The following is a 10805-nucleotide window of genomic DNA, read 5'->3' as shown; positions in this document are numbered from 1 at the left end:
AGCCCCCTAAACCCGAGGCAGATACGTTGGCGGCGAGGACAGCCGCGGACGGTGGGGCCCTGAGATGACTCATCGGGAGCCTGGCGCCAGGGGGCCGCGGTGGCGCCCCGCCCCCAGCGGTGCCCGCCGCCCACCTGCTCCGGCTGAGCCGCTTCTTTCCCGTCCGCACGGCCGGCCGCGTCATCGCCCAGGCGAGCACGTCCTGTGCTATTTATGGGGAGCGCCGAGAGGAGAGAGGGAGAGAGAGAGAGAGAGAGAGAGAGAGAGAGAGAGAGAGAGGCTGTGGCGGTGCCAGGGCAACGCCGTGCTGCCAGAATGCATCCGGCTCTGCCTTCCAGCCCCCCGAAATCAAGGTAGGCCCCGTGGGGCCAGACCCTGGGTCCCCAACCGCTTTCCTTGGGCTGCTTCAGGGATGACTCTAGAGCTTGGAGGTGGTAGGGGGAGCAGAAGGAGGGTGACCCCCTTCCTAGGACCCCTGATGATGGGACTGGATAAAGGGGTCACAAACCCAGTCCAGAGTCTTAAAAAGAGGGGAACTCACACAAACAGGCACCTACTGTGCCGGGGAAACTATGCCAGGAACTTAATTTTATTTTATCCTCTGAGGACCCAGTGAGGAAAGTGGTGGTGTCCCCTTTTCACAGATGATGAAACTGAGACCCAGAGATATTAGGTGGCTTGTCCATGGTCATACAAATTAGCCAGCCCAACCTTTCCCCTTTTATACTTGGAGCAACTGAGGCCCAGAGCAGACTAGAAACTTGCCCAAGGTCACCCAGCAAATTAACAGTCAAACTGGTCTCAGAAATTCTATCTCTTGCGTCTCAGTTCAGCTCTTCCCCCACCTGACCCTGGGTTCCTCAGTGGCTTAAACCAGCACGATGGAAACAGAGACACCTTGAAATGCTGGGCCGGAAGCTCCAGGGATCAAGACCCTACTCCAACTGGAGAGGGTCAGAGCCTTTCAGCCAAACCTTCTGCACACCAACTTGTGTCTGCACCGGCCAGCAGCTGGCCTGGACCCCTGCCTCCTCCCCAGCTCATCTGACGCACTGCTGAGCACAGCAGCTTCTTCCGGTGGTGGCTGGACCACTAACAGCATGCTCACAGCCTGGGGCTGGGAACAGCTGGTGCCCCCACTGTAGCCTCTGCCCTCCTCCGTGCCCACTCTGGGGGTGGCAGGACCAGCAACACCATTGGCCTGGGGCAGAGGATGTCAAGCAACCTGTGGTGGTGCCAACCCACCGTTTGGCTCTATTGTCTGACCCACACGTGCCCTCCATCCCCCCGCTTCAGCCTGAGCTTAAGCTGGCATGTATCCTGTGGGGATTAAGGTTTAGGGGAGACACAAAAAGAGGGGGAGTCTGGGGGCAAGAGACAAGAGGCCTCAAAGGGCAGAGAGATGGATACGAGGCAGTGGGTGGGGACACAGGTCCCCTCTGTGCAACCCCACCCATTTTGCTAGCACCACTCTCTTTGGCCCCTTCAGCCTTTTTTTTACCCCCCCATTCTTAACACCCCCTCCCCAGTGCTTAGGACATTGGAGGCATCTGCTGGAGAGTGCGACCAGCCAGTGTACCTCCGGCCTCGGCCCTCCCTGTGCTTTGGGGAGCCAGCCTAGGTGGTCCATCTCAGCCTCAGAGAGAGCACCCACTGTACCCTGTACCCCTCCTCCAGCTTGTGGCCCTGCAGCAGCAGCTGTGCTCCGTACCTCTCGGCTGCAGCCCACTCCGAGTCACCCCCTCCCATGTCTGGTCTGGAGGACTCAAAGGTGGGTGCTAGTGTTCACGCCACACTGGTATTCTGGGGAGTCATTGGCCCCTCCAGGACTCAGTTTCCTCCTCCAGAAATGGAGTTGGACTTGCTCATGGAGTCTTTACCTCAGGGCCATGAGCCCCTTTAAAGGGTAAAATTATATGATGGGACCAGTTGCAAACTCTTAAGAGAATGGACATGTCTTTTCATCAGAATTTCACAAGGCTCCAGGACCTGGAAGAGACCCAGCGGTTACTTTAAGGGGTCTGCCTGCTAAGGGGGCCCTCCTAGGCCCTGCCCCAGGAAGGGCTTAGAGGCCTGTGGTGGAAAGAGGTAAGCTTAGGCCTGGGGTGAGCTTCAGAAAGAAGTGTCTTCTACATGCAAGGCTTCCCAAAAGATAGGCTCTTACAACCTGATTCTTCCTCCCCACCACCACTCCGCCAAAAGTGAGGCAGTTTCCTACACCTTCAGTGACCTGTGAGAGAACAGCACCATCTCCTGGTCCATGGTGGAAACCTTTTCTGTGCTGCAGGCTCACGAGCCTCAGTAAAGGTCCTTATCTCCTTCCTGTCATCCCTCTACTGCCTGGAGGAAGTGGAGGTGGGCGGCCTTCAATGCCCTTCCTCCTCTGAGAAGAAGGCATCTCATGCTCCAAGTAGCTTAGCCGAGGCCCTTCTTCCAGGCCACATCTTCCCCATATGGAATAACAGGCTTAGAGCAAGCCTAAGGATACATTATGCACAGGCTGCTATGGCGGCAACAGGGAAACCAAAAAGCAGTGTCCTCTCAGCTGGGGCTCTGATGCACATGGGTGGTGATGGAGGTTGTCTGGACTATTCCGTCCGGGCCTCCCTGGCTTGGGCTACCCACATCCCCACCTGTCCAGACTGAACGAGGACACTGCAGGCAGAGCTGGGGATAGGTCTGCTGCCCCCAGGATCGCTTTAGCCCTGCCTTTCCCACACCAAGTGCAGATGGAAACATGTGCCCAGTACACATCCTGAAGACCCCTCATTGGCCTTCGCATTACTGCCCACAAGAGTTCCTCAGAGACCGGTAGACCGCAGAGGTAACCAGGACGGGCACACCAGCCATAGCTGTGCCCAACTTTCCTCCCCCGACTTCTCACCTGAGCTGACACTCCTGTATTTAACTGGCTGACTGACCCCTTCCACCTGGACACCTGTCACTCAAACTGCCAACCACTCAAAATGTTCAACTTGGCTCTTCCAGGCATCCTCCCCACCACAACTAGTTTCTTCTCCTGATCAACAAAGGCATCTTCTGCCCAGTCCTCCAAAGCTTGAGGCCTGGGGACCAAGCTAGCCTTCTTCCTGAGGCCTCCGTAGTAAGTCTACAAAGTCCTATCTTACTTCATCTTGAACCCATTTTTCCCATTCAGGTCGTCTTAACAGGTGAATCCAACACCTGGCTTCACCTCTTTTCTCATCTGCAAAATGGAGAAGCTAATACCCTACTTTACAATGTTGTGAAAATTATAGAATCAATACAAGTCAGTGTAAAGTGCCTCAGTACTTGGCTCACAGAGCAGATACTTTACTGAAAAATTCCTTGGTGGTTACTACTACCAGTTAATAGGCAAAATAAAACCTACTTCTCATTTGTAAAAAGGGATATGAATTAAGTAACTCAAAATTGCTGTGACAAGTTTGTATGTTATGTGCCTTTGTTCCAATTTCTGCTGAGAAAGCCTTTTTTCTTTGGGACATTTTTGATGGTTATAAACCAAAAAACAGGAAACAATCCTTTTAAGGACAGGAAAGAAAAAAAGTTTAGAAATAGAAATTGGGATGCTCAAGATGACAGCTTCAGTTCTATCTCAATAAGGCTGTCTAAAGACAGCTTAGGCAGTCGCCAGCAGTTCAAGTCCAGACCACACCTTCTGGACTGGTGGTGGCTCAAATTCCCACCGTCCTGGAGTTCCAAGGCAGTAGACCACAACCTTGAACCTCAGTGCAGTTGAGCAGTGCAAGCATATATTTTCTGTTGTTTTAAAATAATGTGACAACTCATGTCACAACTGAATACTGGTTCCCAACCAACATTTGAGACCATGTCTGAGGTGCCACTCATGCTCTGCTGAAAAGAGCAGTTTTGAGGCACAGTCTTCGAGGCTTGGGTAGAAGCCATTCCTCTCCTCCCTTCAAAGTAGGTCCCCCACCCCATGGACGGAGGGGGCATGAGCCTGACCAGAGGCCAGGAGCCAAGGAAGAAATGAGGCAGGAACCCAGGGAAGGGCCTGTATCTCATTCCTCAGTTCTGGCCCTGTAAACAGTGAAGACCCACCAAGCAGCCAGAAACTGGAAGCAGAGAGGCAGGCAGATAAAGCCTTGTTTTTTATTGAATGAGTGATCTACGCAACTGCTGAGGCCACTATGTACAGAGAAGAAAAGGAGAACTTCATTTCTTGGTCTCTTCCTCCTTGGACAGAGTCTTGATGATTTCCTCCTTCTTGGCCTGGAGCCGCTCCTCACGGCGCTTGCGGGCTTCCTTGGTCTTAGACCTGCGGGCCTCAGCCTGGTCCCTGGGTAATGGAAGAGAGAAGATGGGTGAGCTGCTGGGGACACCAAGAGCTCCTGCTTCAACTAGCCAGTAAGTCCCCACACCACCCTGACATTGATGGTAGGTGGTATGTGGGTACGTACAGGACAGAGCAGCATATACCTCTAACACAACAACTGTATTCTGGACAGACTGCATGTAAGTCGAGATTAGACATCAGCACATTTTAAATGTCTCAGAACTTGCCCCTGTGACAGACACCAATTCCTAAAGAAACTTACGCCAGAAGCTTCTTGCGAGCCTTGTCTGCCTTCAGCTTGTGGATATGTTCCATGAGAATCCGCTTGTTTTTGAACACATTACCCTTCACTTTCAGGTACAGGCTGTGATACCTGTAGCGTACAAGGATTAGAGGTTCTGGTCAGCAATGGGACCAACACCGAGGTTGGCCTGTGATCTGCTCCTCTACACAAGGCCCCTAAGCATGTAGGGTTCCTTTCCTCTCTTCTTGCTGCAGGGACTTCTTTCCCCCAAACTAGGACTTTTTGTGCAATTTCTAGACAGAAGAGCTCACCTGGCAGATAAACTTACTTCTTGGGCTGTCCTGATGGTGTATGTGAGCAGAACAGGACAGAACGGAAGAACTTTCTTAGAAAATACCAAGACACATGGCTCTCTCCCCAAGGCCAATGAGACAGAGCTTGTATCTGTGCAAAGAACAAGCCATCGAAACAGCAATGGGTCTTAGTGGGCCCGAGAGAAGGTACTTACATATGGCGGTCAATCTTCTTAGATTCACGGTATCTTCTGAGCAGCCGACGCAGAATTCTCATCCTCCTCATCCAGGTTACCTTCTCGGGCATTCGAGCATTGGCAGTACCCTTTCGCTTACCTACGAGGAAGATGAGTCAGGCTCCCTGTAGTGCATCTGGGTTACTAGAGCCAGCTGACTGGTCACAACGATAGCTACCAATTTCTGAAACACTTTATAACTCTTTGGGTCATGTGCCAAGAGTTGTATCTCACTTTAAGTAGCTTTATTTCCACTTTACAGATGATGATCCCAAGTATTTAATTTCTTTCATTTACTCAATTTTTAAGGAAGCACAAACAAGGCAATTATTCCCCATTCACTCCACAGAATGTGGATATGACAGGGCATGCACCAAGGCAGCACGGTAAGCTGGAAGGGCTTTAAAAAGGCGATGTGACCGTCATCTCCCTAGGTCACCCTGAGCCTAGAAAGCGGCTTTAGGATTTATTGGACATTTCCCAAGCATCCAGTAGAATGGATGGGTAGGGTACGGGGGTACAGGTGCTCAATAAATGTGACCTCTTTCTACCAAGACCTTCAACTCCAACACCAGTGCCAACTTTCTGATTTGCAGAGAGAAAAACACACCAAGTATCATGGAGTAGGAAAAGGGCTCAAAATGAGTCAGAATGGGAAAGGTTTCTGAATATATCCTAGTCTAGACTTAATCATTTATCATTCCCTAAGTCTTGGAGAAAAGGGAAGAATGTACTTACCTATGCCCATATGCCTGCCCTTCCGGCGAGCCAAGGTGTTTTTCCGGCATCGAGCCCGGGAATGGACTGTGACAGGCTTCCGGATAATCAGCCCATCTTTGATCAGTTTCCGGATCTGCTGACCTGGGAAACCACAATGCACCTGGTCAGTCAGGTGGGGCCTAGCCCCAAGTACACCAGTCACAACGCAGAGTCCAAACAGGACATGCCAGAGACGCTGCCCACATCCCTGGTTTTCAAAAATGGTGGGAATTGGGGAACTTCTATTTCTTTCTTAAAAAACAAAACACAGCAGCAACAACAGAAAACCTCTACCCTTTTAGATGTTTTACAGCATACTCCAAATATACATATTTGGGGATATGTGATCAAAATAGCATACAAATACAGCCTAGTCCTTCAGATCCTGTTTCACCTATTAGCTACCAGTCTAAAATAAGGACTTTTTGAGCACACATTACAATACCACAAACCCAAACAGGTAAAGGATTTCCCTGATAGTCACAAAGATTCCTGCTTGACCAAACATTCATCAGGTTCCTGAAGCTTCTTAGGCCCATCTGTACGCTTCCTCGTAAATTCTAGTTTTAGTAAAAAACTCTGCTTAAGTTAGTTAAGCAGAAGCCCCTACCCTTGATAACTGACCACCCAGGCCAGAATCCCCCTTACCCCTGTTTCCTTAGTAATTTTCTTTTTTTAAAAAGAAACAATTAAGACAATGTTGTGTTAATTTCTGCTGAGTGATTCAGTTATACACATATATACATTCTTTATATATATATTATTTTCCATTATAGTTTATGGCCCTCTTATTAATTTTCCATCCACGGATCCCCTAAACCATGCTTCTTGGCTATAAATTCCTACTTGCCCACGCTATATTCTGACTTGGGCTCAATCTCTCTCCCCCAAAGTAAAATCCCATTGGTCCCTGTAACTACTGCAATTATTCTAAATAAAATCTGCCTTACAATTTTAAACAATGTCATTGAATACTTTTTCCCTGTAACAATATTATGTTGAAGTAATGTGGGCATGTTGATGTTATCTGCAGGACTGACACTGTCTTACTACTTTGAATTATATGCAAACAGGCCTCTAATAAAGTCTGAGGCCCCAGGTCTTTCCAATTCATCATTTCATCGGCCATCTCTACCCCGCCCCAGTCCTTGTACTGTCTCTTCACAAATCCTTCTCACAGCCATAAAACAGAACATGCACTCTAGCGATATTTATTAATATAACATCGGGTGGTTCCATTAACTTCCATCCTGTCATTCTGGTCAGTGGCAGGAAGAGAACATCTGGCATTCCATATTTCTGTGACTCCTCCATTTTATAAACCACCCCCCAAACCATGAGCTCTCCTAGGTCTGTTAACAGTCAACACAATCGTGTCAACTTTCATTGCACAAAGGATGAGAAAGGGGTAGGATGAAGAAGGAACTTAGACCCCAAGAACTCACGGGAGTTGGCATTGGCGATTTCATTAGTCTCATTGGGGTCCAACCAGACCTTCTTTTTGCCACAGCGGAGGACACTGGAGGCAAGCCTCTTCTGAAGCCTGAGCATACTGCGACAAACAGAAAACACTATCAGGCCCTGGAAACCATTCCTGGGCAAGAATGAGCATCCCCAACAAGACCTGCCCTTCCAAGTCTTCTAATGTTGTGAAACATGGCGGGGGGAGGTGCGTGTGTATATGCACTTAGTACTAAAGACAAACATGTCCCCCCAGACTTCGGCCACCCACGACGCAGCCCCAGGTTAATAATCTTCCCTATACCAAGACCTTTGTAAAGCTTTGCCTGTGCGTTCCTGTAGGCGAACAGCCCACCCTGGGATGTCGACAATCTCTACGTTATGTCTTATTCTGTGTCTCAGTTTTCTCCTCTGGAAAATGAGACTAACGGATACAATTGGAATGAAGATGGGGCTTATGCCCTTTCTGGTATCCAACACTAAAAACAAGTGTTTAACGTGAAGAATCCGAGGCCAGTAGGCCTGATGTGCTAGTTAATCTAATCCCTTGCTTCTTGGGCTCTTTTTCCCTTTCTTATCCCAGTAATAAAGTCGGAGGCTTGGGGCCTACTCGCGACCTGTCTTACGTCACATGGAAGCAGAGATCGGCTCGGAGCCATAGATCGGCCCAGTGAGTAAGAGGGCCACAACCCAATCCCGCCGCCGCCTTTCCTCTGCCCGCGTGGGTCTCCTCAGACACGTGTGGGGCGCGAAGCCCACCTTTCCCCCGTCCTAGAGTTCCGGGAACGCTCCCCCACCCCCTCCTCTCGAGGCTGGGAGCTAGTGTGCTCCGGCCTATCCCAAGCTCCGGGACGCGCCGCTTCAGGGCCGCCTCCACCTCGTCTCTTCCAGCACGGGCTGCGGTGCTGAGCCCCGCAGTGCGGCCGCAGCCAGAATCAATCAATATCAGAGATCCGAGAGCCCTTACCTCATGGCTGCGACCGCAGGGGCCAAAGGAAAGAACTTGCTCTCCCCAGGCTCCTCCCATTATCTGCGAAGGGGAGAGCCCACCCCCCGCTCCGCTTTCGCCCGTATTCCCCTCCGGTCCTTTAATCTTCCGCCACCCTAAACTTACTTATATATTCTGTTAATACCCGGGATAACAGAAGTCTAATATCAGGAATCGGTTTTAAACTTTAAAACATAGAAAATATCTCCCTTCGGCTTGGCAAAGTGGTATAGTCCGACTTCCTATTAAGCATGCGCAGCAATGGTACCTGATCACGTGGGCAGTGGAAGCCGGAAGTCAGCTGGATTGCGCAGGCGGGATAAAGTAGTTTGACTAGAGCGGCCCACTCCTCCCAGGCATACTGGATTCTATGGAAGGATGATTTATCAGCGGGAAAAAAATGAAGCAGGAGAGAGTAATAAGGGCAGATATCAGACAAAAGCAACCTTTTATTCACTCTCCCGGTAATTGGCAGCCCTTGGAGTGCAGAATAGATCACCAAAGACATAAGTGTATGTTTTTGAGCCACTGCGCCTCTAAATCTCTCAGTGCCTCAGTTTTCTCTTATGTATAGTGTACCTAGTTCTAATATATCCGTCGTCTAGTTGTGAAAATCACATGAGTTAACGTTTGCAACTTGCAAAAGAAGGCATTAAGACAAGCTCCTTGATGGCAGGAACAAGTCTTTGGTTTGGCTCACACTGTATTCCAGCGGCCATGGAGCTCTGCACGTAGTAAGCACTTGAGAAATGGCGAGTGAGTGAATGAATAGTTGCGAAAGTCTAAAAAAGAAAAATCGAATGACAGGCCCTCTCATAGTTATTTCCTCTTGCTCTGGAGCATCCAAGGCAAAAAACCAAGGAGAACATTCCAGGGTCCAAGAAACATTGATCTGAGTTCTGGCTCCAACTCCTTGCTTCGCTCCAGCTGATAATCCTGTATCTATCATCTGAACTTTTCCTGGCTGCTAAATAGAGCTGAGAAGGTCAAAAAGAGGAAGGGAAGGGAATTCCCTGTTGGTCCAATGATTAGGACTCCGTGCTTTCACTGTCAAGGGCCCGGGTTCGATATCTGCTCGGGGGAGCTAAGATCCCACAAGTCGTGCGGTGCGCCCCCACCCCCCAAAATAAAATTAAAAAGAGGAAGGGATGCAAAATTTATGCCACTTCCTCACGACACAAGTAGTGTCATTGCCATTTTACAGCTGAGGTAGCAAAAATCGAAAATCTAGGTCTTTCTGACTACAAAACCCATGCCTTCTCTGTCATGCCAGGCTCTCCTGTGCCCAAGGGGAAGATGGGAGCCCTGCTCAGTATTGGCTCTTGGGGCTGGCCATCACTTGTTGCAAAACCCAGGGTAAAAAGGAGTCAGTGTGTTCCACAGTCTCCCCTCCAGCAGAACATAGCAGGTTGCCTTATTTTTTTTTTTACTTTTGGCCGCACTGGCTTAATGGGATTTTAGTTCCCCAGTCCAGGGACTGAACCCAGGCTCTAGGCAGTGAAAGGGCGGAGTCCTAACCACTGGACTGCCAGGGAATTCCCAGGTTGGCTTACTTTAGGGTCTTTGAACCTGCACAAATCTTCTTCATTCTACTTCTCATCTCTCCTCTTTGTGGAGCCCTGGAAGGGGTCAAACAAGGAGGTAAGTTTTTCCTGTCATGATTGACCCCTGCACGGCACCTTACAGCATCTCCAAACACCCCAGCAATCCATCATTTAATTTCATTTCCCTCTTCTTTCCAGTAATCCCAGGTGACAAAGACACCACAGTACCGGCAAACCCATTTTACAGGAGAGGTGTGCTGATCCGTCCAGGGCCACCACCACAAAGAGCCTGAACCAAGTTGGCACTAAGGTCTCTTGCCAGAATCCCCTACTCTTTTTCTCTCCATAGATCATGGTGGGTGGGGTTCAGGCCTTGGGTATCTGTCCCCAATTCAAGGATGAAGCGGGAGCAATTCTAGGTCAAAAGTCATTAGATCTGGGAGTTTCCTGGTGGCCTAGTGGTTAGGATTCAGAGCTTTCACTGCGGAGGCCCGGGTTTGATCCCTGGTCAGGGAACCGTCCTGCATGCCGAACAGCGCGGCCAAAATACAGGGAAAAGAAAAAAAAAAAGGAGGTCACAGATCTGATTTTTGCCAGTCTCTCCTGTCTCAACTCCACATTTCTTCCTTTTTCCTTTCTTTCGAGGAACACAGACCTCATCCAGGCCCACCCCTGGCCTTTTGTAAGGGCTTGGGGGATATTAGCACTAGGGCAATAGGACTCCTGAGTCCCTAGGATTTCTTGTTGCTGTCTCTGCTGAGACTCCTTTTGGACACCCTCCCCACCACAGCTTCAGCCCCCAGCCGGCCAGCACCACCATACTGGCGAGGGAGGGGACTTTCCGTTTGGTTCAAGTCGGCCTGGGACCACAGTGGGGCGAAAAGAGTTAAAGCCGGGTCCCAGGATCACCAGGGCTGTGAAGTTCCGGTGGCCCAAGCTGGAGTGGAATGGGGAGACCAGCTAGGAAGAGTGGTTTGGGACGG

At 49.9% G+C, this 10805-nt stretch overlaps 1 protein-coding gene across 1 annotated transcript; it reads right to left on the bottom strand.

Annotated features, from left to right (window-relative positions):
- Positions 1-4099: 4099 nt before the first annotated feature.
- Positions 4100-8306, bottom strand: RPL19 (ribosomal protein L19). The gene is made up of 6 exons (XM_060134862.1): positions 8258-8306; positions 7275-7381; positions 5809-5931; positions 5050-5170; positions 4560-4670; positions 4100-4300 (listed from the first exon to the last, which is right to left on the bottom strand). Exons 1-6 carry the CDS (start codon positions 8260-8262, stop codon positions 4177-4179), a joined length of 591 nt encoding a protein of 196 aa, XP_059990845.1. The 5' UTR covers positions 8263-8306; the 3' UTR covers positions 4100-4176.
- Positions 8307-10805: the final 2499 nt, after the last annotated feature.

Source organism: Lagenorhynchus albirostris, chromosome 20 (assembly GCF_949774975.1).
Source record: "Lagenorhynchus albirostris chromosome 20, mLagAlb1.1, whole genome shotgun sequence".
Taxonomy (NCBI): domain Eukaryota; kingdom Metazoa; phylum Chordata; class Mammalia; order Artiodactyla; family Delphinidae; genus Lagenorhynchus; species Lagenorhynchus albirostris.
Note: the sequence above shows the minus strand (reverse complement) of the source record. Positions and strands in the feature narration are given on the sequence as shown.

Coding starts and splice junctions, on each gene's coding strand:
- RPL19 (XM_060134862.1), bottom strand. Junction 4,671..5,049: donor AAGAAGATTGACCGCCATAT/GTAAGTACCTTC, acceptor TGTACGCTACAG/GTATCACAGCCTGTACCTGA. Junction 4,301..4,559: donor GCTCGCAAGAAGCTTCTGGC/GTAAGTTTCTTT, acceptor TCCATTACCCAG/GGACCAGGCTGAGGCCCGCA.